The sequence below is a fragment of the Mustela lutreola genome, chromosome 6, assembly GCF_030435805.1.
Source record: "Mustela lutreola isolate mMusLut2 chromosome 6, mMusLut2.pri, whole genome shotgun sequence".
Lineage (NCBI taxonomy): Eukaryota > Metazoa > Chordata > Mammalia > Carnivora > Mustelidae > Mustela > Mustela lutreola.
The window spans coordinates 98,799,223-98,825,589 of NC_081295.1; the positions used below are offsets into that span (position 1 = coordinate 98,799,223).

The window sequence follows — 26,367 nt, forward strand, 5'->3', positions numbered from 1 at the left end:
ATCGAGTCCCACATCAGGCTCTCTGCTCAGCAGAGAGCCTGTTTCCTTCTCTCTCTCTCTCTCTCTCTCTCTCTCTGCCTGCCTCTCTGCCTACTTGTGATCTCTCTCTGTCAAATAAATAAATAAAATCTTAAAAAATAATAATATTTTGCCAGACTGCAAGAAAACATCAAAGCAAGGCAGAAGAAAAGAATAGAAAAACTGAGCATACCCAAGACTTGACTACCTTCTCTTTCAGGATAGTCTGACTCTCTTTCAGGTAGAGTAGGACATAGAAGCCACAGCCCATGAAACAGTTGCAGAGAGTACAGGAATGTCTCTCTCCTGAATACCAAAAATACCCTGGGAGATGGCAAATTTTTCTAAATCCCTTCCTGTTCCACAAATCAATTACACACACACACACACACACACCCATCTTTGTTATCATAGCTTCCTTATCATCCTTTTGGAAGTAAGGCATATTTCTAAAATAGATTTTTCAAAGTATTCTGTGTATCTCCCACATAGGACACGCTTAATAAACTTTAACTTAGTGTTTACTCAGTAACTGAAATGCCTAGGATCAAGAGAAGTTGATAATTTTTAGGTTTTGCCACATAAAACAGTTATCACCTACGACTTTAGCAGTGATACATTCTAAACAACAGGATATAAAAGAGATAGCACAGTAGAACAGCAGTGACATGCAGCTAAAAAACTGGCGTGTGTTGTGCAATATTTAATAGAGAAGTCCCATGGGATTTAAACGCTGCTTCATATAAATGTTTTATTTTTCAGTCATCAAAATGATTGTGGGATCTTGGAATCTATTTTTTACTTTTCTCTTTCCTCCCTCCATTCTTTGATTATGGAATTATACTTTCATTATATTCAATTAATTTTTACTGAGCCACTACTATGTTTCAGATACTATGCTAGGATCTAAAAGACTAATAAACTAATGAAAAGAAAACCACAGACCTTGAAGGTCATCAAAGAAAATGTTAAGAACACCTAATAAGTATGCTTAATGAATCTACACTACCAGCTTAAACAAAAGCCTCGTTCTCAAAACATATATGTTGTATTTTCTTTCACTTTTGTAAAATGAATATAAGAGGAAAAAATAAATGAAATAGAAATAGGAAACTTCTAATGGGAAACAAACAGCTTGCTTTCGATTCAGTTTTTTCATTGCTAATTTGGTACTATTCACAGGTCAGTCTGCAAAAGCTCAGGTAAACAATCAGCTTTTTAGATGGCCCTGTGGTTTTCTGTGCCTCTAGTAAACTCGATATGCCAATAGACCAGAGGCCAGGACCTGTGGCCACACTCCAGTGTGCTACCCAGTGAAGCAAAGTCAGATGGACATTACCCCTGGCATTCAATGCAGGACTTAGATCTATTCCAGTCTCAGGCAGGAAGATGAACTGGACAAAGCTGAGGACCTACTTTCCTCTGGGCATTTCAGTGTAGTCAAGTCATGCCTTCTGAGACATGCAAGAAACACAGTTCTTTAGGCCTCAAGGCTGCGGGCATAAGTGCCCAACAAGCCCCAACGTCACCTACACGTTAAATGCTGCTCTTGTTGCCCTGGCTGTGGAGTTTGGTTTCTTTCAGTCTAAAGCAGTTCTGCTTCCTTTCCTAACTGGCATATTAGCTGCCCCTATTAGGCACCTAAAATGGTGTGTAAGTGCTGTGCTTGGAATAAGCATAATTAAGAGTCTGGAGGAAGGTTGAGGAGACAACCATGACTTTTATTAGGGGTGACTCAGCTGAAGGTAATTAAAAACAGATGATCAGAGAGAGACATTCATTCTCTCGGTTCCTCAGAAATCTGGCATAATTGCCATGAAACAAGAGATGTCAGACTAGTGTCCCGGAAGACTGAGGCCCTTAACCCTTTGGTAGATGATCCATAGGATAGACTCATTAAAAGAGGAAACTAACTGGTCTTTCACTACTCTGATGTAACTCTTCAATCACGATCTACGGTTAAACGGTACTGTAAAAATTTAATTTCTTAAAGTATTTAGAGGTAAATTTACCAAGGAAAAGTAACATTAAGTTGTACTAAATAATTGGACAAAAAAGGCCATCAGAGTGTGCTTTATTTGTTTTGGAATCTGACATGATCTCATATACCTCGTGACTTTGCTGAATCTTAGTTCTTTTTTTTTTTTTTAAGATTTTATTTATTTATTTTAGAGACAAAGAGAGCACACACAAACATGAACAGAGGAAGGGGGAGAGGGAGAAACAGACTCCCCACTGAGCAGAGAGCCCATTGCAGGGCTCAATCCCAGGACCCTGAGATCATGACCTGAGCTAAAGGCAGATGTTTAACCAACAAGCCACCCAGGGGCCCTGACCCCTAGTTCTGAATACTCTTAAAGGGCAACAATATGACCACATTTACAGAGGAAAACAATGAAGACTTAATAAGTAATTATTATTGAAATTGGGACAAAAATCAGAAACCACAGCAGACAGCTCAGGAAGATATTATAGTTTGTGTTAATCTAAAGGACCAGAAAATAATCAATATCTCCTTTGTTTTGCCACGGGTAGATAGATATTGCTTCAAAGAGTGTTCACAGAAATTCTGAGAGAATAATTACATTTATACCAAAGCACTTGTTTAACATAAAATCATAAAATTGTTTTTCAATACCAGTGTGCCACCTAGTAAACATTTTTATGCCATCTTATTCTTCCACTCCTCCAAATAACTTCTGGAATGAATTTTATGGCCTCTCAAGCTCTGACCTTCCTAGTGGAGCTACAGGTCTTACCTCTATAATGTTGGTTGGATTACGGATATAGATACCAGATGGTGTCAACGTTTCAGGACTGGACAGTCCCTCGGTGCCAGAAACACTGATGATCACATTGTTTCTTATGATATTTCCCTGTTCTAATTTAAGAAAAGATAAATCAAACCCAGGGGAGCCACAAACATAATTAATATTTACATAATTCAACAGTCTTGCTTCTACTAGCATACATCACAGCTTACATCATGCTTATATAAATAAATATATTTAAGAAAAATTTAGTAGTTTCCACAAATTTAAGATAGTTAACATTTTGCCATCGGATGTGTCCATAAAATACACGACAACTTAAGTGGAGTATAGCTTGATTTAAAACCAAGTTATATACTTACCAGTTGTTTTTTCAGGAGTCGCTTCCCAAGACATGTATTTTACGTCCATGTTTGTACCTGGGAACAAAAGGTCATGTTACCTCATTCAGTTCATACCCAGGAAAATGAGAGATACGGCCTCACTATTTCTTCTTCTGGGTATGGTTTATTTTAAATTTCTTTGTGTATTTTTAATTCATAGACCAGACAAAGAGATACAGATTATATGTGCTTTTTCATTCTAGAGTGTCATAGTGAGTCAGAAGTTCATTTTAAGCAGAATAAAGAACAAAGAAACAGATGTATTCTTTTACTTCTTAGGAAGAATTTAAGTGTCCCCACAGTCAAATGCTGCATATGTCTGTGTCTACTCCAACCCCTTCCCTAGCTGTTCAAATTGGCCACCAACTATCTGCAGTGGCCTGGAATAGAAGAGAAGAAAATAAATAAAGAATAATAAATAAGAAAATAAATAAGGATAAAATGAGCCATGCCACAGAGACCGATTAGCCATATACGTAGCATCAGTAAAGAACAGCCCCACAGACCCTTCTCCTTATTAGGTATTTAGGTATATGAGTTTCCCATGTCATTTCATGAACTGGGTTTACAAATCTATTTTGCATGAAATTAAGTACTTTATCTATAATGCACTAAAAAACAAATATTCTAATTTCATCACCTGCAGTATAATCAATGTCAAGAGCCTCCAATTCATAATAAGCACTAAAGGCTAAATTCCTCCTGCAGGTTTTCCTCTTTGCCTAGTTAATGTCTATCCCATATAATTATTTTCTGCTAAATTAATATTGTTATGGTACCTTCCTGAATTTCTGCTCTGGGTTTCAGCAAACTTTTCCCTTACACCGACAAAAGTAGGAATAAGCAAAGTCAATCTTCCACCTGTGAGTTTAACTGCTCTGTAGCAGTTAAATTTACAATCCCCGTCCAATCGAAAGATTTCCCTGATTGCCACAACTGTCCTTAGTTCTTTGTCTTTCAGACCTGGAGTTTGTTTTAACCCAAGTTTATATGATCTGTGTTTTCTCACTAAACTGTCTCCCTCTCAGGATTAGGACCTTTTAACTTTTTTCCCAACCGATCATTCTTAAATGAAACACATACATGTTCCCACTGATGGTATCACAGAATTAATTTAAATATGCAACACCATTTAACAAATATAGTCTGACTTTCAGTGAAAACCTCTGATTTGCTTTTGTATTGCAATATATTCAAAGATCTTTTGTTCACTAATTCATTTACTTCTTTCAACAAATATACGTACAAAGGACCAGTTAATGTGCTAAATGCTAAGGAAACAATGTTCACATGAAATCTGGTGGTACAAACAGTCATTAATCAGATGATCAGAGATATGATATGTAATTTTAAATCAATAAATAATGACTGGTGCTCAAAGAGCTTAAATAGAGGGACCTCACTTGGGAGTATGGAGGAGACAACTTTTCAGGAGGACAGCAAGCAGTATTAGTAGAGGGAAAGAGTTTGTGCAAAGGCCTTTAGGGGGCAAAAAAAGGTGGCTTTTTGAAAGAATTAAAACAGCTCAGCATAACTAGAGTACAGAGGAATAGAAAAAGAGCAAGACAAGTTCACAAATGTTAACAGAGAAAAAAAAAATCACTGAGGAAGGCTTCTAAGCCAGGTTAAGGATTTAGGATTGTAGTCTAAGAGCAATAAGAAATTCTTTGAGTTTTAAGGATGAGAGTGATAGGATGTAATTTGCATTTTTTAGGGATAATTCTGGGTTCTGCAAGAGGAATGAACTTTCAGAGAAAAAAGCAGATACAAGTGAACAAGCAGAAGATTCTGAAACATGAACTTCTCTAGCAAGCCATAGGAGAAGCTAAGAACAGAATTCAGGATTTTTAACTTCTTGTCCAACATCAAGGCTTAACATTCTATAAGTCTATGCAGAGATTTATATATGTGACCCTAAATTATTGCGAAAATTGCTGACAGTAAATTTGAAAAACTCCCATGTCATGTTTATTAACCTCAATTGAAATGTCACCTTTAAAAGATCAGTTTCTTTGTGATACAGTTGAGGAAGCTAATTAGTGATAGGTAACTTTAAATTCAGAATTTTAAGCTATGGCCTATTTATAATGATCAGAGGCTAAGGTTTTTGTAGATTGGGAATTCAAATTGTGGGAAAATTCTTCTTGAAAAACTATTTGTCCTACTCAAGAATGCCAAAATTAAACAAGTTCATCACTTACCCACCAGCAGTGTATGTCCTAAAATATTGTAGAATACATTACTGTCCACCTTCAGGCCCAAGGTCCTTGACATGCTAAGGCCTCTACTGAAGGAGCTCCACACTGTGCAACCCTGTATATAGGAATCTGAAGAGGAAAGAGTACGGCAAACATTTGAAGTGAACCTTGAGGGTTCCTCAGATTCTGTTGATCATTTCCAAAGCAAGTTGTTCTATAACTGAGAACATCCCCCCCCCCCACACACACACAGTAATGAAACTAAGGAAATGAGGAGTTGGAAAGAGAAATTGAATCAAGAACCTGGGCAACTCAGGCCAATGTACCTCAGAGATACCAAGGCTAAGCAAGGTGGAATCCAAGAGTCGGGTGCTAGATAGGAACCATCTGAGGAAGAGACAGTATGGCCAAACCACCAAAGAACAAACGGCTGTCAGGATTTCCAGTTGGCCACCCTCTTTGCTATCCTTATCCCAATATGGCAGACAGTGGCTAAAGAGAAGTGATGCACAGCATGAGGAGTACTACTGAAGGACCAAATCTGATCTTTGAAAATCACATCTTCCATGTGGAGATACAGTCACTATTTCTTCAGGCTGTGACATAATTTATTTAATTTGTCAGGCAATTATATTCTTGGCCCGAGATAGCCAGAGATTCTTATTCAAAATGTAAGCAAAATCATAGGTTGACCTGAGGATCATAACTCTCACATTTGAATATGGTAGATTTATGAAAGTGAAAGGTGAATACTCTACTATGTTAAAAGAAATTGACATTTAGGAAAATCATTGCCCTGTTTCCATGGGCATATTTTATGCCCTCCCCATCAAGTTATGTCAACTGGATCAGTCAATAAATAAATATTTACTGAGTATCAACTATATATTTCAGGAATTGGGCAAATAAAACTAAGCAAATTCTGCTTAGTTGGGTATCTTCATTCTGGCATAAGAAACTTACATTAAAATCATAATGGAGGGGCACCTGGGTGGCTCAGTCAGTTAAAGCCTCTGCCTTCGGCTTGGGTCATGATCCCAGGATCATGGCCCTCCAGCCCCACATCAGGCTCTCTGCTCAGCAGGGAGCCTGCTTCTCCCTTTCTCTCTGTCTGCCTCTCTGCCTACTTGTGATCTCTCTCTCTGTGTCAAATAGATAATAAAATCTTTAAAAAAAAAAAAAGTTAAAAAAAAATCATAATGGATAATTAAATGATAAATCCTGACAAAGGAGTTTTATATTATTTCCAGATAGTGAGAAATATTATATATGTATCAAATGCTTGGAGTACTGAAAAAACTTTGGTTTATGGAATAATTTGACTTTTAAATTGGAGTTATCCAAAAAATTCTCAACCATAGTGTCACTACTGACATTGAGCCTCTGCATTGTCCTTGACCTCAGTTCCTCTAGTACCAAGTATCCTCACCTTACTCACCTGTAAGTCAACCCATCCACACTCACCTCTGTAGGAAACACTGCCTGCTGCAGAGTTTTCCTGACTCCAGAACTCTACATATCATTCATTCAGTATAGTCCTGAGCATCTGAACGATAAATAATTACTAAACGATAAATAATTACTAATGCATTTTTGGAATTATTATGGGTGGAATTCAGGAATTTTCCTGTAAAAGCAGAAAAGATTCCAACACCTTCTAACTCTAGTACCTAGGGGCAATTGACCAGACAGGGTACAAAGACCTTCAGGGCATGAAACAATGAGAGATTCTTTGGCAAGGAAGCCAGAAGTTTCGTACCCCTCCTGGGAAAGACAACTGGTATTAATTCAGTGATTTTCAAACTTTTAAAGCTCTGAAAATTTTCAACTAATATGAAATTTAATAAATAAATAAAAGTGCAGCTATTTTGAAACAGGTTGGTGGAGACAGACTGACTTTTGAGCAAGGGAAGATTTTTATTACATTTAATTGATAAGACTCATATGTGACTGTTATCCCAACTGCTACAGGAGCTGGTCCCACAGCAAACTTTCTGCTTCCTGCTTACTTCCAGTAAGCACCAGGAGACTGAAGAACAAGAGAACAGGGCTCAAAGATACTGATCATCCCAGTGTGCAGGGAAGGAGCCATGTTAGGAACCATCTCCCTAACTAACTGTATGTCAAAAATAAATAAGGTGGTGGGCGGAAAATTAGAATAAATAGTTGTCTTTGGTGTGCAGATGATTTGAGATGACGAAAAAAAAAAAAAAATGCTGCAGGTGCCAGGATTCTGCCTTCAAGGATCTCAAGGATAACTTTGTCATTGGCTGCTGAAATCCTAGCATCTCTCTAGACCTGCCTGAACCACCAAGTATGTCCTGATACTCCGTCAAACATCACCCCCAGAGCACAGCTCCTTTCTAAGAAGGCAAAGCTTGAACGTGTGGATGTTGGAGGAGCTGGGGGTGGGGAGGGTGATTCAAAAAGGGAGATGCTGTCCTCATTACTGAGCGTCTCTTGTTCTCTGCTCATCCGCATCCAGAATTGGGGTTTTACCCTGGTATGCTCTTGTGTCTCTCCAACTTTGGTTTCAGAACCTTTATCTACATCTGGTCATATTCTTCTTCTCTGGTTCTGATCTTGTTTTTCACCTAGTTTTTCTCACCTGCATTTGGTATTTCCTGCTCCCTTCATGTGCCTTTAGCTCAGCCCAAGATCTGCAGTCTGCCTGCTCAATGTGCCCAGGAAAAGCACCTGGTTCTCAGCCCATTCTCCCCCACTTTCCCAGGCAGAAGACTCCCCTGAGTTAGAACCACTTCATATGGAGAGGCTTTCTGCTGTGCCTGGGCTCTCAGAGCACTGATTATTTATACTATTCAATATCTATTTGCCTGTGATCACAAAGCTAGTAAATGACAAAAGCAGGATTCAAAACACAGATTTGTGTGGTTCACCCTGTGTCTATTGTACCTATACTGATGTTTCCCACAGTATACTCCTTAGAACTACTTGTTCCAGAATCACAAGACCTCCTTTTAAAAATTCAGATTGCTAGGTCTACCTTAGACCAGAATTTATCAGAGCAGAGTCTATAATCCTAAATTTTAGTGAGTCCCCTGAATAAATTTTTGTTAGGCATACTAAAATTGGAGAACCACAGATCTAGGTTATAAATTATCCACCTTTGAACCTCCTATGTCCCCATCTGTCACCTCTCATGGCCCCTGCATGTAGCCTTGAACAAGAAGAGAGAAAAATGGGAAGTCATAGGCCTGGACCTGCTTACCTCTCATAACTCCCACCAGAGTCAGTGAGCTCAGATGCTTACGGAAGGCTTGCCCCAATGCTCGAAACTGCACTCCCTTCAACTGGACCCGGCTGGGTTCCTCTGCGAAAGACTGAACAATGACTCTGGCCCCGAGATCCCTGGATCCCAATATCTTCTCACTCTTGGAATAGAAACAGTCCTGCAGATTCCCTGAAACACAGAGAGAAGTCGGGGGGACCTGAAGCACGTGCAACGTGCTTCTAGACAAATCATCTGGTATGAAAGGTACTGTCGGCACAAGGGACAAACCATTATTGTTTGTTTCATTTAATAATCTTATTTCCCTTTTACTTTGATTCTCCTCTTTGGATTATTAATTAAAACATCCGATAACTAGGACATGATGTTGCCTTCACTCTATTATTTCCAGAAGCCCCCAAATCAATCACCTTAATTACTGTCACAAAGAGGCTGACTAGAAGCCACAAAACCAACCGAAATAGATGCTTATTTCAATCCAAAAGATCCCCTGGAGGGAGTGTGCAATAAAATGACCTTCTCGTGGTTGATAATTGTAGGGAAGAAATGTGAGCGCTGAATGTAATCACAGCTCTTTTTAGTCTTAAGCTGTTCAATGGGGTTTCCCCCGGGTTTTTTTTGTTTTGTTTTTTGGGTTTTGTTGTTGTTGTTGTTGTTGTTTGTTTTGGTTTGGTTTTTTTGCTGCTTTGTAGTTTGGAGACTGAGCAACAATGCCGCTGCAGATATGGCAAAGGACTCCAGACAAGAAGCTGAATTCCCCTATCCCCACCCTCAACACCTCCTTCCAGTTCCTAGTGAGGACAACAAACAGCACCATCCTAGTACATTCAGCAACCAGTGCACCAAAGTACTGTGACCTCAGGATCCAGGGCACTTTCTGAGGACACATGGCAGCTGGTGGTGCGAACTCACCTCAGAATGGATAAGAAATCATCTTCTGAATTCTTAATTATTTTCCATGTTAATAAACCAGACTGCCGCAAATACAAAATGATGTATCATTCCACAGTGAATAATTCACAGTAAATTTGCTAACACCCAGGAATAAATATATAAGAGGTAAATGAAGAGGTGTTTCGTATTTATACGCTTTATCACAATTTTGATTCTTTCTGCCAGTAATCCATAATATTTTGAGTGGCCAGGCTTCATATTATTTATTTGGCTACCTCATTTCCACTCTTCTGCCCCACACAAAGAAAGGGAGAGTGATACGTTCTTTCTTTTTTTAAGGAATGTCTATGGATTTATCTTGAGAAATTTGTAATAACTTTTAAGAGTTGTGATGAAATCAGAGATTGTTCCATTCGGTGCCAACAGATTTATAATGGCCCAGTCCTAGAGGCAGAGTCTCTCTAGCAGCACGATCAAATGCAGTATTTTAGACAATATGATCTGAGAATGCCTAGATGAGGACAACAAAGAAAATCTAAATTGAAAAAGCAGCTCCCATGTCAGCAAAATTGTTAAATCTGACAATCTTTAGATTTTAACACATAGTATCCAAACCTCCCTTTCAGAATGATAGATTTGTGAACCAGGTGACGGGGTGGTGGAAGGTAGAATCCAGGTCCCTCTCACCTAACCACATCCCAACATGGCAACCACATGTATCTCTATGTAGACATGACTCAAATCTCTAACTCCAAACATTCCCAAGCACCTCTACTCAGGTCCTGGCCTGGCGTCTCTCTCGGCATGTATAAAATTAAAGTCGTGATCTGTAGCCTCCCACTCCAAAAGCTGTTCTTCTTCCCATCTCACTAAATAGACTCATCATCCATCCAGAGCTCATGCCTGGGAGTGATCCTTGACACCCACACCATCCTAAACCAAAGTTGACAAATGATATCTTCACAACATGTGAAAGCCTCATAATCTACAGCCTGGGAAACCAAAACATAACCTACTAAACTAACCATCCCTGAAATAGATGTTTAATAGGCACATCAGTGTGATTCAGTGCCTGTTATTCTTCTAGAAGATAAATTGACTTTTTCAACCACTTGCTTAAAGTAGGTGGTAGTTCACTCAGAAAACAAACTCTAAAAGTAGGGGTGAGGCAGGGGGATTGCAGGGGACACAAGAGCCTCATCAGTCTAATCAGTAAGGAATGTGCTGCCTGGGTCTGTGATTCTGGCATTAAGCTGTTTTCCTGAGACTTGTAGAAGGGACCTGGAATCACAGTTAAAACTTCCTTATAAATTTCCTTGGATATTTAATCTGATTCTCCAGATTTTATTATTTAACGGGATTTTTTTTCCCCCAGAGAAATAATTTCACAAGTGAAAACCTGTTTACCTCGTTTACAAGGTCATATAGAAGGCAGGAGACAAAACGACAATTTATCAAGAGCGTCCTGAAAACTAAAGAATATTATGGACATGGAAAGGCTAAGGGTTTATTCCATTTTGAAAGAAGTTGCCATTACTACATATTGTTTGGCAGGAAGAACATTCTTTTTCACTCATTGACTTTCCAGCAAAATACTTCTCTACCTTCTGAAGCACTGGCCTCCTGGCATGAAGCAAGGTGCTTCTTCCTCTCAGCAGTGAGATTCCCTTGTATGGTGACCCTCCTACTGAGCAGCACTACCGTGACCTTTAAAATATGGCGTTCTCCAGCCACCCAACTCTCTGTGAAGTTGTGAGAATATCTGAAGGAAAAAAAAAATGGAAAAGACACATTTGAAGATATTACTCCAAACCTTATTAAAATAGTAAGCCCCAGATTAGCCTAATTCTCCCTTGGGAGTCTATTTCTTTACAAACTGAGGTACAGAAGAGTTGAACTATGGGCACAAGCATGTGAGAATTAGGTGCTTTGCACCATAAGACGGAAGTTCTAGAGTCTTACAGGAAAAATGTATTCAATGTCTAAATCTTTCAAATGTTTCATGCATTGTAATTTTCTTATCAACACATCTAACATTGTTTAATGTCAAAAGACGTCATGGAAAGACAAACAAGTGTCCAGACACCAACACAGTTAAGATGGCCTCTGCTTCCGTCAAATCAGAGCTAAGTTGACATTCAGTACCTCAAGGGTGACCTCAGGTGGAGGTCTGTTTTGTGCACTGCTTCCACAATGACAATCTCTTCTGTGGGTTTGGCACCTTCGAAACCTATTCCACTGATGATGACAACTTCATCTCCAGGGCACCAGTCCACGGCATCCTCCAGAGCCAACACTGTGTCCCGGGCAGAGGCAGCTGCTCGAAGATGGGTGATAGTTACTTCTGGGAGCAAACCTAAAGCCGAATGAGGAAAATTTGCCTTTAGATATATTAATAATTAATATGAATTTGATGTTATTCAGCCAAAGAATCCTATGAAGTAAGAATCTGGGAAAGCAAGCTTCAGGCTTGATGAGCACCAATGCATTTTTTTTATTTATTTATTTATTTATTTATTTATTTTGATATTAGTTTTCTCATCTGTTACATGTTGCAATAAAAAATAATGCAGGATTGAACATGGCATGAGGTGAAAAATACAGGAATTGGAGTCAGACTCAACTGACAATTAAATCAGTTTTGCTATGTTCTAACTAAGGGTAATGTACTCAAGGATGACTCCGTTTTTCTCAGATACAAAGCAGAAGTAGCGAGGCCTTTCCCCACAGAGTGGTAAGAGGATTAAATGAGAGAACAATGAAACGTCTAGCTCGGACCTTGCACATAATAGATCTAAAACACATTTTAGTGTTTTCCTTCCTGGCATCATACTGTTTTGAGAATGAAATATTACCACTTCTTTCTTATTCTGAATAAAAACAAACGACTATTAGACTCTCCGATATAAGTTTGTAACAAATCTCTAACCGGAAGACTTCAGCTCAGTTTACAAATGGGTTAGTAGTGTAGAGACTCAAAATTACCTTGGATTGGTTGTCCTAAGTCTTGATGGTCCCTTCAAATTCCAAAGTGGGTGCCACGTCCAAGTTGGCTTTGCTAAGCCAAGGTGAAGGTGGGGGAACTTGACACTCTAGAGTCTTGGTTTGTGTCAGACTCCTGCTCATCCACCTGATCCTCCCCATGCCAGAAGGCCACTCCTTAACTATCCAAGATTCAAGAAGGTAGTCTGTCTCAAAGAGTTTATTCTGGCCTTTCCCAACCAGAGTCAAGGCAAAGACTTTTTTCAAGCCATTATCTGAAGCAACACTTCAGAAAACACATGACTTACTCCCAACTCCTTCTTCTTTCCTCAGTACATTTCCTTCCTCCTTTGCAATAGATCATAATTTACCTTTAGCCCACAGCAACTTACTGTCCTCCCTTGTTGCACTAAAGTAAAGTAATAATACTTGAATCTCCAACTACAGAGGTAGCCGACAATAAATCATTTTCAAATTATTTTAAACTTCCCTCTTTATTTATGTGTCTGTGTGTGCACGAGCACTTGTACCAATAATGTTGTTCTAGGCTTGGAAAGGTCCCTAGGTTAATGATGTAATTTCTGAAGTTTACTTGGGCAATAATTTTATCTTGAAATAATTTACAGAGTTCAGAATTTCTAATTATAGGGCAGGTGGAAATTAAGACATAAATCATCCCAAAAGAAAATAATTTTAATTTTATTCCTTGTTTGTATGTTTTAACCTTTGGGAACAATAAAATAAAATAAGTCTCTTTATATGTATATGCATATATATGTGAATTTCTATGATCTTTTCTTGAATGTCTATATGGAAAATTTTCTACCAAGCATAAAAAATGTTTATTAAAGACAAAAATGCTTTTAAACTCTGTGCTCAGTTGTGCACAATACTAAACCAATATGCAAAAAATACCTACTCTGCACCTACCACCTTGCAAGCTACAGGTAGCAGAACAAAGGGTAGGGACACCAAAGGTATTTCTCAACTAATCATTCTTATAATAGTCAAGTCAGAATGAATGAAAAAAAATCACAGAGAATCTTTGAAGTGCATTTTTACCTATTAACATATGTCCTTTCAATTGTTGACAGAGCTTTTAGAAAGCAGGAATATTATCTCATAACTCATTCACTCTCATGGCAAAATAACACATGTCAATGTGTATGACCAAAGCATCAACCTTGGGCATTTCATCAGTGCCTGCATCGTATTTCCACCTACATGGTAGATGTTGACATTTGGATGAGCTATTGTTACCTCAAACTCACAAATGTCAAAATAATTACAATAATCACTTGAGCTAGACCCTTTGCAAACACCTTTTTCTCTTCTTTCTGCCTTATTCTAGTTTAATTATATCCCTTCTTTGTTTTTAATCTCTAGTGTCTGCCTGCAATACTCAGTAACAAAGCCCCAAATTCCCTTCCTGACTTTTAAGACTCTCCAGATTCTTTGACTCTGTAATAAACTCTCTATTCCAGGAAATCCAGTCTGTTTACCTCTTCTGGTTTGACAGGTTCATTCCTTCCTCTATCCCTTTACCCATCTACCCCTTTCATCTAGGTGCCTGGCCTGCCTTCCCTCATCTATTCTTCCAAAATGCAGCTCAAGCCCTGCTTCTTCCACTGGATTTCAGGGAGAATTTCAGCCCATGCTGACGTCCACCTCCTCCTACAGACCTTCTAGTGATGTGTGGTTTATACTGAAACAAAAGATCTGTTTATATCTGGGATTTGGGCATGCCCAGGTTTGTGGATATACTGTGGGCCATTTTGGGGAGGAGAAGCTTACATAAAGGAGTAGATAGAAAAACAGAGGATGACAGGGTCTGGCTCAGATATAGGCCCTCTTTCCCAAGTTCATGGACCCATGACTGAACAGGACCTGAAGGAACTCTCCAGATAGCTTTTGCCCCTGATGTTCCTCTGCCTGGAATTCTAGCTGCCTCATTCTTCAGAATGATGTTCAGCTTGGTTCCTCAGAGAAGCCTCCAAGACCTCCTGACTGGATCCAATCTTGTGTTATAATCTGTCCCGTCACCCTGTTCCTCTCCTTTCTAGCATTCAACACACTGCAATTTGACCTCTTACTGTAATTCTGTTTGTCTTCCCTACTGCACAGGACAGTAGGAACAATGACCAAGAAAGCCAAAAGAGGAGGTAAAGTGCACAAAGGAAGCCTCATGGTGATGGCAACAGACAGATGAGTTGATGAACTCACATGACATTTGTCATGCGACACCTATAACAAGCAGGCAGGAATGCTGAAAAATGCTGGAGGTTCTGGGAGAGCTGGGGGAGGGGGGTGGCAATAAATTTTTCTTGTCACTGCTGAAATACACACAGGCTGAGAAGACTCGCCAAGGGGGTTGGGGCACAGGGGAGACAAGATATGTAACCTGTAGACAGTACCATATATTTCAGTATTAAATTATTCCATAATTATCACAGTGCCTATGTCTTATCTCCCACCTCAATATTTACTACCTGAATTCAGGGACACTGCTTATATGTTTCCTTTATATATGTCACAATCCTGGGATTATAATTAGCATTCAACTCATAAGGATTTAAATTAATTATTTTGAATATTGCCTTCTGGACATTCACTTGCAAACTCCCATTAGACATATGCCAAGGAACGCCTGGGTGGCTCAGTCAGTTAAGCACCTGCCTTGGGCTCAGGTTATGATCCCAGGGTCCTGGGATTGAGCCCCATGTCTAGCTCCCTGCTCAGTGGGAAGCCTGCTTCTCCCTATGCCTGCTCTTCCTACCTAAGCTCTCTCTCTCTTTCTGACAAAAAATAAATAAAATCTTAAAAACAAAAGATATATGCCTAAATGACTATATAATATTCAATGTGCTTGAAAGTAGAACAATGCAAACATTTATTAAGAACTTAGAATAAACCCAACGTAGGCTAAGCAATTTCACTTGAAATAAGAACTGTTTGTTTCTTCTTGTTTTTCTTTTGACAGATTGAACAGATTAGGAAACCAAAATGCTTCAGGGACAATATTTGACAGTCATGAGACATCAGCACTGAGTTCTGAAACTGGGGCTTCTGAGTCCAGAACCAAAGAACTGGACACATAATCGAATTGCCGGACTCTGGAAATAATTCTAAATTAACTGTACCCGGAAAGCTTTGGTACTCAAAAAATTATTCTCCTCACTCCATAAATGTTACTTAATGGCTTCACAAGGCAACACAGCCAGCTTCTGTAATGAAGAAAGCATTGCCCACACTATAAACGTGAGTCATTTTACTTGAAGAACTCAGAAAACCCAAGTTGGGCAGTTCCCTTCCTTTCTCTACCACAAATCAAAAAACATAAAAATACAGTTTGAAAAGATCAATAATTTATGAATATGCTCAAATGAAAAAGGTTAAGCTCTTAATGTGTAATTTAATACAATGTTTAACCACTTTGGGCTTTCAACATTGACCTGTTAACCAACAAACTATTCATTTACTCCCACTAATGACTTTGACTCATAATTGTATTTCCTACAAATTATTGTCCAAGCATTTCAGTTGCCATTCATCCATAATTACACCATCTCAGAGAAACATCTTAGCAAATGGGCAGGGGGAGAAAGAAAATAATCTTTGTGGGTTAACACACTTAAAATCACTAATTGTCCCCTGTTTATTTTGTAGGACTTCAATCTTTATTCCAAGTGAATAACTGCCAAGATCTTTCCAAATCACTGGGGGCAGGGAGTTCGTGAAGGATGAGGAGAGGAAGGAGAGGGAAAGAGAGTGAGGGGAGGGGAGAAAGGAAGGAAAGAATATTTCATTAAACTAATGTTCACGTCAGAATACAAAGATAAAGCAACTCACAAAAGAACTAGAAATCTTTCTGAAATACGTGCAAATGATTTCCCCCTATTTCTGCATGCAGCTAGCTTTACATTATGCATAGCATATTGGTGAATGCTGTCGCGAGCGCGCGCGTGTCTATGTGTGTGTAGATAAATATTTTTCATGCACTGGAAAGACAGACATGGAAGGAACAGAGTCCCTGTCTGACCAGGATCCATGACCAGTACAGGAAATGGACAAAAATCACAGATGTACCATGTGAAGGGTTAAGACAGAGGGACATCTGGTGTCTCCTAGTGCACACACATGGAGGACCTCACTCACGCAGAAGGAGGGGTTCTTTCTGGGATTGCTTCCCAGAAGAGGTGATGACTGAGCTGGATCTTTAGGGTTAAGTCCTAGTGGGCCAAATGACAGAACAGGCGAGGCACTCCAGGCAAATGCAATCATGTATAGAATGGTATGGGCCAACGTGACACATTTTAATTGCTGCTGTATGCAGCATGGGCAGAATGCACACACACGGGGGTGGGGGGGAGGTTGCCGGTGAGAGTGCACCCAGCAAGGTGAGCAAGACCCACTCAGAAAGGGACTCTGGGGTCCTCCCAAAGAACGAAGAGTTTATTCCAAAAGTAACCACCAAATGAATACTTGAGATAGTAACAAAGAAATCACACTTTTGTGAGACTAGTGATATTTTAAGACCATGAATACACAAATCAAATTGAGGGGAGAGAATCCTTAGTGAGAAAATGTAATCACTACATATTTGTGAGAATGAGAAAAAACCTGACTCAAGTCCTAAGATGAACAAGAGCCAACCAGGGGGCAAGAGGGAGCTCAATGTGTTCCAGAATCTAAATGGAGATAGGAGGTTCAGGAACAGATGAGATGGCATGGTGTGACTGGACAAGATGGCACAGGACCTTGCTGGCATGTTTTCAAGGACCTTAACTTGGAATAGTTCCGTGATCAAATTTCTGTTTTTAAAGTTCTCCCTGGCTGTTGACTGAAAAGCAGGGGAGGCAAAGTAAAAAGTCTATGTAGCAGGCTGCCACAGTAAATGAGAAAGGATGAAGGTAGTGGTTCAGACAATAATTTTGGTAAGTTTGACTAAGAGCCAGGCAATGCATCTGAAGAGAAGTGTAGAAATTTGAGCTCTCTTTTGGAGAACGAAGAGAACTGATGTCGGATCTAGAGGTAAAGGAGAAGATACCGATGATGCCTCACAGGCCCAAGAAGAAGCAAGTCAGTAGATAAACAGGGGCATCTAGGGAAGAAGATAAAGAGTCCATTGAATAAACATTTACTGAGCACCTACTATGCTATGTTCTGTGTGCTCTTCTAGCCACTGGGAATACAGTAGTGAGCAAAACAATCAAAAATCCCTGCCTTCATCGGTTTATATTCTAGTGGCCTTCACTTTTAGACATACTACCCTTTAGATCACCATTTTATGCAGGTTACATTTTAGATATTAAAGAGGATATTCAAGGGAAAATTCTGGAGCTCAGAAGAGATGTCTGAGGTTAGATAAATAAATATATAAACAGATTCCAATGCATGGAAATGAGTAGGATTACTTGGGAGAAAGTATATCGTTATAAATGAAGAATATCTAAGCCTGAGCCCATGGGAACATCATCATTCCAAAGTTGAATAGGTGAGGAGAAACCTAAAAGGAGCAGTAGAAGGAAAAAAAAAAACAAAAGATGAAGATAACACACTTGCCCATAACTAAACAAAACAATGCAGTGGAGAGTAACTCATTCCTACCCCATTTCTTTACTCTTTAATTATTGGTAGGGTCTGGGCACCCCACCCAGTGTCCCTTACTCTTGAGTCCGATTCCCCCTGTTCATTTCATCCCTCTTCAGACAGAGTAGCAGGATAAGAGCTTTGAGGCGAAAGAGATGGAGAGAAAACCCAGTCCATCTACCATTTCTCATTCCTCCCTTCTTCCTGGCAGCAGCTGGCCCAAATTCTCCAGTCACATACTATCTTTGACAGCAGGAGGAGGTGATGAGTAACCAGAGAAACTGGGGAAAGGCTGACAATGACTTCTGATTCCACCTTGCATCTGAACTGGTTCTCTCTGCTTCCAGAGACTGCACTATGCCAAAAGTTGCTTCTGGGCCATAGAAGCCACTCTGAGGGCAGAGGGACTGAGCACACCCTTTGTTACTAGTACTCAATAAGAACAGAACTAAGATAGTAGAGCCCAAATGGAGAGAGATGTGTCCCTGGTATTCCATGGCAGAAACGGACCTACACTCCCACACAATTAGTCTTATACTCCGTGGCCAGCTGCACTACTCCTGCTAGCATCAGACAGCGAGGAGATTTAGATGAAATTGCCTGTTGAGGGCTCACCTGGGTCCTTAACTACAAGGTTATCACCACTTCTTTGAGAAAAATGCATCTTAAGTTCCAGAAAGCCATCTCACAAAGGGAACTCTTTGAACTCAAAGCATCTGTGAATTGGAGGCAATCCAATTTACCATACTTCAGAAGAGGAGACTGGGACATTAGCATTAATAGAAGATTATCTGGCAGACCGAAGAGATGGAATGGGGCATTTTTCATGTACCATTTCCCTCTGCCCTCGAGAAGCCACTCGCTGTGATATCTTTGCTGGCTGAAGACAAAACCTGGCCCAGGAATCCCGTATGTGCTTAGCTCTGTGTCTGCACTGGGAGCCTTCTGCATTAGTACTGGCTCATCTTTGGTGACAATGACAGAGCAGGGAACATGTGCCTGCAGGAAGAAGAAGGCTCAGTGGAGCAATCCTTTAAATGTGCGGATCAGCTGGCTGCATCCACAGCTGAGCAGTAAACATTTCTATACTGTGATGAAAGGGAATTGGGCATGGTCTGTTCCCAATGCTGAGAAAAAGTCTACCATTTTGTTGGCACAGAGGTTTAGACCAAGGCTAACCAAGGTTACTCAGATGGTGCAGTGAGCCATGCTTTGATTGAAGGCCTTTTCTAAAGGCTAACCTTGGTTTCTACTCAATCTGAGCTTTACTATTGCTACTGTGATTAAGAACAAGTAGACTTGTTCTTGAGAAGACTATAAAGATAAAGACTATAAAGATAAAGCTCAACATACCCAGGAAATAGTGAATTATAAGATACGTGGAAACATCTGTAACACTGTTCTTAGATGCTTCAAAGATTTCAGGCCAATTTTAACAAATAGCATTCTTGGGCCCTGTAGAACTGTACTGGCTAGTCCTTTACTCACCAGGGCAAAATCTTGTTGTTCAGAGCAAAAGGCTTCTATAACATGTTTTTAATTCCCACTCCTTTTCATTGCCCAAAACTATTTACAAAACTTCAGGTATACTTCAGACCAGATAGATAGTATTTTTAATAATCATTGCTACAGTTTATGGTTTAGAGTGGAGACAGCAATGAGGGAAAACGAGGCTAATTTTTAACAGGTTAATTTCTTTTTAGAAAACCAATCGATAAATATTATATAATATATATATATATATAAATATATAGAGAAGCTAAAGGAAGATAATAAAAGCATCCACAATCTTACTACAATAGATTAATAAGTGTCTTTTCTTTTCCATCCTTTCTATCTTATGTTCACAAGCTGACAAAATTTCATATATAAATAATACTCTACATACTATAGAATTATGCTGTAATTCTTGACATACCATTTTTGTAAATTCTTTTTACTTAATATAGTAAAATTGATAGAGTAATACATTTAACTAATATGACATATTAATATATTCTCTTTACTTAATATTACACTTACTAATAGCTGTATTATATATTATTTAACATCATAGTGGTATCACAGTATCCCAATTAAAAGTGGTGCATTTTATACAGTAATCCTGTAATTCTTTATACTCTGTTTATTCCCAATATTTTTCTCTCGTGAACAATGCAGATGTGGACATTCTTGAGCATAGTTTTTATGAATGCTCATGGTCACCTCCTTAGAACAAATCCCTAAAAATGGCATCACTATATCAAGGCATATACCTAGTTTTATGCCGATTACTATAATTACCAAATTAACTCACAGGAAGACTCACAACTTCTATATACACTAGCAGCATTCATGAATACCAGTTGCACAGACTTTCTACTACTTCTATTTTTGGTCTTGGTCAATTTGACTGTTAAGGGAAAAAAAATCATTTTTGTTTTAAAATGTCAGGTGAAGGCCATTATTTGACATCTTTTTTACATTTTTTAGTATCAAAAGAAATTCAACATTGCTAAGTAAATGGAATGCTACATGGGCTGGAGCTTGTGATTTTTCCTTCAAAGAGAATTCTTCCATACATATCATCAAAGCAATACTATTAATAGTATTGCTTTCAGCCTGGCCATGGAGGAAGAGTATCGTTAAATTGGACATTATATTCAATATTTGTTAAAATTGGATTTTACCTAGATCCTGGCACTTCATAATTTTCAAAACCGCTTCCCATTCTTTCCTCTCATTTAACTCACAACAACTCTGCAAAGTAGCAAAGACTGGAATTATTACTTTCATCTTACAGAGAATGAAACTATGCCCAGACACTCATTCCATCTTTTCCATTCATTTAACACACACATGGCTCACTTCTATATTGCATACACATAGCTGGTGTTCATCTCTGGCAGAAAGACAAACTGAAGACACTCCTTTCAGGTTTCCAGAACAATCCTCTCAAATTTAATTTTTCAGGTTCTTTTAGGATTCCAAGTGGGGCCTGGACCCCTTTGGCTCCCTTTGTAATATTCTTTTTTCCTCCTTTGTAATATTCTTGATAGGAACATAAAGAACTTGCTTCTTTCCCAGTTATTTAACTTCAGTATTTTTATGCCATTTTCTGACCTGTATAATAGTAAGTCTATAAGTATTTTTTAATACTTTGTTTCACACTTAGAAAACTCTTTCCTTTTTTTTTTTTTTTTTGAGAGAGGGTAAGAGAGAATCTTAAGCAGCCTCCACACCCAGTGTGAGCTAGACAGTAGGCTTGATCTCATAATCTGAAATCATGACCTGAGCCAAATTCAAGAGTACACTTAACCGACTGAGGTCACCAGGCTCACCAGGTAATGTCAGCTGATGTTCCTGTTCATCTAAGAAGTCTCCATCTTCATGTACAGAAGTCATCCCTGTGCTTCCCAGTCAATGCCAACAGCGCCTTGTATTTGATCTGATACAAGGTCTTGGCCTCAGGCCAGCTGTGGTTGCTGAGTTCCTCACAGTGGTTCTTGACCTCAGCGATAATGCCATCCAGGTCCAGGGAGCGGCTATTGTCTATAGACAGCACAAGGGGCATGTCTGTGATCTGGTACCACAGGTCCTGGAGCCCCTCTCCATAGAGCTGCCTTAAAAAGATGATCTCATGGGTCAGCCCTTCCCATGAGGCACTCCAGCTCCATCATGTTCACGTCAACTTCGTTCCTATCCTTGATGAAGACAAATTTATTCCCCATATCTTCATACTCTTTGATCTCTTCCTCATTTTTATTCTTGAAGCCCCCACTGGCCCCCACATGTTGTCACATTCCACCTTCAGCTTCAGTTCCTCCTTGCCTACCGTGTGTCCGGCTGTCCCGGGGGTTGTTGATGTAACTCTTGAACACGCTGTCCATGTTACGAGCATTTTTCTGCTGCTGCAGGAGGCTCCACTTGGACTCCAGGATTTTTTCTCCTGCTCCAAGTGCTGCAGCTTGTTGCTGGAAGGAGGCAAACTTGTGGTTGAGAGTCTTGATCTGCTTCTTCTCCTAGATGTGCATAGCCTGGATATTCAGGTTCACTTCCAGCTTGAGGGGGCTCAGCAGGCTCTGGTTCAATGAGACAACGATTCCTCTCATACCCCCGGCCCTGTCATAGCCTCCAACCACCTCATGCTGCTTCTCAGGCCACCCAGAAGCTGCTGCCCACCCAGAAGAAGGTGGAAGAGCTGATGCGTGTATCCGGCACTCTCATGAAGGAGCAGCTACTGAAGGCTTCGGGGCTGGAGGCATACATCTTGTAGGACTTCTAGGTGACCCGGATGGTCATGGTGGAGCCTGGAGTGGAGGCTGGGGTGGAGGAGAGAGGCTGAACCTGACAGAGGTTTGAGAAGGAACCAAGAAGCTGTTTCTAGGTTGAAATGTTTTTGAGTCATCTCTTGTTTATAGATCTAGAAACTGCAACACTGAGGAACTATCTATTTCAAGTTCCACCATATCAGGGATAGAGATAGTATTTGAACCCAAGCAGTCTACTTTCAGAGCCCAAACTCCTGACATTCATCAAAAGGAAGATGAATGACTGAATGTTCTAGAACCAAGTCAGGATAAGCTCAGTGAAGATTCTCCTGTGCCAGCAGGAGAGAGTAAACTATAGAAATCTTGAAAGGAAGCTAACAGACTATGTCCTCTTGGGAAGCTGTGTGTCAAGACCAGAGGCTTGTTATCTTCCTGAATTATGTGTCCAAGATATGATACAGAGTCAGTTATAGAAAATGGGATCCTGTGATAGTTAACTGTGTATGTCAACTTGACTGTACTAAGGCCAAAGACAACTGGACAAACATTATTCTGGGGTGTCTCTGTGAAGATGTTTCTGGATGAGATTAACATCTGAATCCATGGACAAAGTGAAGCTGACTGCCCTCCCTGACGAGGGTGGACCTCATCCAATCCATCAAAGACCCAAATAGTACGAATAGTACAAAAAGCCTAAGTGAGAGGGAACTCCTGACCAACTGCTGAGCTGAGACTTTTCCAGCTTTCAGATTTGGATTAAAACACTAGCGCTTCTTGGATTTCAAAACCTGCTGGCTTTTGGATTGCAACTGACAGCATTTGTTCTCTTAGTTCCCATGCCTTTGGACTCAAACTAGAACTATATATATCAGCTTTCCTGGGTCTCCAGCTTGCTGACTCCAGATCTTGGGACTCCTTAGTTTCTACAATCATATGAGCCAATTCCTTATAATAGAGCTTATTATAATCTACAATATTAGAGTTCTCATGATAAATAAAATGAATATGATCTATTTATCTACCTATCTATCTCAACTGTTGATAAGATGAAGTAGTGAAAATAGTACCAAAGGCCTTAAATTTCCTATCAAAATCCTTATGGTTCCAAAGATTTTCTCTGAATTTTTTTTTATAATATTACTCAGGAATGAATAAGTCACTGCATTAGTCAGCGTTCTCCAAATAAATAGAACCAATATGATATATGTATCCATGAAAAAATTTTGGAACTATAGGGACTGACATAGGAAATTTAAGGCCTCAGGTATTATTTTCAGTACTTCATTTTATTAACGGTTGGTATTTTAGAAGGAAGTAGCTCATGGTTTAAAAAAAAAAAAAAACAATTGTTCTAAATTGAAAAATACCTTCCCAATTTATCTTTGTGGGGCCTGAACATTCTACTATAGTACCAGTATTTATAACATGTCAACGCCTAGCTTTTGATAAGAAATAATAATTTCCTTAGTAGCTAAGAAATACCTACAGCTCTCTTCCCTGCCTCCCCACTCAGACCCTCAAAGAGGTTGCTATCAAACAATCATTTCTAGGTTATACATGGCAGAGTCCTAGGGAACAGAAAATTCACCAGGCTAAACAAAGGAAAGTCTCTGTTTTTACCCTTTTCTCCCTCACAGGGATAGGGAAAAGAGTTCAGGAGGCAACTCCTTCAAATCTGCCTCTAATCTAGAAAAGCCTAAAATAGATAGGCCACACAGGTTCTCCCCTGAGCATTAAGGTAAGTCTGTTCTCTTCTCTTCTTGAACTCACTGGCCACACTGAAGTTACCTTTTGTTAATCAGCAAAGTCCCCAATGTCTTATGTGGCCTAAGGAGTAAAGAAAGAAGCTTGTTGTCCATCCCCTACTAGCTTAATCAAGAATAATTAGTAACATGATACATCATGGTTCACTAGAGGTCCTCTTTTTGGCTTAAGCCAAGTCTTAATAGAGTTCAGCCTTGAACAGCATGGGTTTGAACTGCACGAGTTCACTTATATGTAGAATTTTTACACTACAGTACCATAAGTATATTTTATCTTTTATGATTTCCTAAATAAGATTTTCCTTTATATCTGAATTTATTGTAAGAATACAATGTAAAATATATATAATATACAAAACATGGTTAATTGACTGTTTAACTTATTGATAAGGCTTCCTTCCAGTTAACAGTTGGCTTTTAGGAGTTAAGTTTTGGGAGGAGTCAAAAGTTGTACACAGATTTTCAACTGTGCAAGGGATCAGTGCCCAAGAGCCCCACATTGTTCAAGAGCCAACTATACTTAGGACTGATGACTTTGCTGGCCATTGCCTTTCATGTACATACTTATACAAAAAAGTGACCAATCCAAATCAAGAGTCATGTGGTTCTAGATCCTTAACTGAAAACTATCTTAAAATCAACCTCTTTCATTTACTAATACTCTCTAGCCATAATCAAATATAAAAAAAACACAGTGCTATTATATATTCCTTAATTCTAAATTTTCTATTAGTTGTGTTTCTAACAACTGTGGCTTTGGTTTTTGTTTAGTGAAGCAACTGGTTGGTTGGGATTTTTTCCCAGCCAAACTAAACAAACTGGAATTTGTTTACTATCCAGTAAAATCTTATTAATTTGTAATTTCAAATTAGTAAAAGTAATAAAAATGTTATATTGTCAAATGTTTATAAAGTAGATAAGCCATTGTTTTTACCTGTCCATTCTCTTACTCTGTTTAAATAACACATCTCTAATGTTAATAAACCATCCATGCTCCACCTCAGACAATGTAGTTCTGGGTGGTTGTCCACATACTTGCTCCCTCTTGACCAAGAGAATACCACTTCCCTGGTCATAGTACCAGTTTTAGTGATAGACCTCTGACCCAAACAGGGTCAAAATTAATCCTGAGGTTTTTGCTCAAGTTTTTCATTCAGTCGTTCACACACATACATTTTTTGATAGCTTACTACAAGTCCAGTCACTGTTGTAGGCAATAGAGATATTATAAATGAATAAAAACAAACAAAAAAAACCACAAAAACAAACAAACAAACAAAAACCCCAGGAACCTCCCTGTCATTGTGATGTATACATTCTACTAAGGAAGACTTTAGCACAAGTACAATAAATATGATAAATAAACTGTATATAATACATTAGTATTAAAAGCTAAAGGTGAAAAACAGGAGAGATGTGAATGTTAATAGAGGGAAATGTTAGAATTTGCTCAAGGGGCAAATAGCCATTAGAAAACAGCCGCTTTTTCACCTGGAGCTGCAGAGACCCATTTCTACCTCCAGGAAAGGAGAGCTGGATTGGTACCTGCGTGGCTCAGTCACTTAAGTGTCCAACCCTCAGTTTCAGCTCAGGTCATGATCTCAGGGGTGTGAGATGGGACCCTACACTGGGCGTGGAGCCTGCTTAAGATTCTCTCCCTCCTCTTCTGCCCCTCCCCCTGCTCAAGAGCACATGTTCCCTCTTTTGCTCTCAAAAAAAAAAAAAAAATGGGAAGGAAGGAAGGCAGGAGGGAAGGAGAGAAGGAAGGAAATGAAGTCAACTCAAAGGAAAGCAGAGCCTAGAGTTGTGGTGAAACAAAATCCTAATGACTTCATTGGAGCACCTGGACTCAGCTGTGCCTCCAATTTTTTTGTTTTGTTTGTTTTGTTTTTTGTTTTTTCAGTTATATGAGGCAATAAATACCCTTATTTCTTTCTAAATTGGGTTTTATGTCACTTGCAACCAAAAAAGATCTGACTAATGCCAACACTTTCAGGTATATATAGAAACTTAAAGTACCTTACAATGTGTTTCTAAGTGGGGTTCCTGCTGTACTTGGATTATTGAATAGCTAGAACTCATTTCTAATTAGGAGTATGCATTTACATGTAAACACCTAAATTCCTAAAGACCTTAAAAACAGCAGGTTCTCTTTAACGTGTTTAAACAAGTTCCTTAAAGTGTGGTTTATACCCTTAATTTAAGAAACTCTTTCATATAGACTATTTCAAGGTCACTGTTGTCCAAATCAGGAATTCCAGATTCTAAG

At 39.2% G+C, this 26,367-nt stretch overlaps 1 protein-coding gene and 1 pseudogene across 15 annotated transcripts in view; both read right to left on the bottom strand.

The window, feature by feature from the left end:
- The window catches only part of PKHD1 (PKHD1 ciliary IPT domain containing fibrocystin/polyductin), a 475,577-nt gene that overhangs the window by 281,415 nt on the left and 167,795 nt on the right, over positions 1-26,367 (bottom strand). For all 15 annotated transcript variants that reach the window (XR_009354742.1, XR_009354743.1, XM_059178234.1 and 12 more), the window contains 6 exons: positions 11,660-11,870; positions 11,119-11,276; positions 8,600-8,791; positions 5,374-5,499; positions 3,152-3,208; positions 2,778-2,899 (listed from right to left, as the gene is read on the bottom strand). Coding sequence is in view for 13 of the 15 variants with exons in the window: in XM_059178234.1 (XP_059034217.1) it covers positions 2,778-2,899; positions 3,152-3,208; positions 5,374-5,499; positions 8,600-8,791; positions 11,119-11,276; positions 11,660-11,870 (866 nt within the window). In the remaining 2 variants the exon portion in view is untranslated. The remainder of the gene's footprint in view (positions 1-2,777; positions 2,900-3,151; positions 3,209-5,373; positions 5,500-8,599; positions 8,792-11,118; positions 11,277-11,659; positions 11,871-26,367) is intronic.
- LOC131834088 (keratin, type II cytoskeletal 8-like) lies at positions 19,829-22,366 on the bottom strand (annotated as a pseudogene).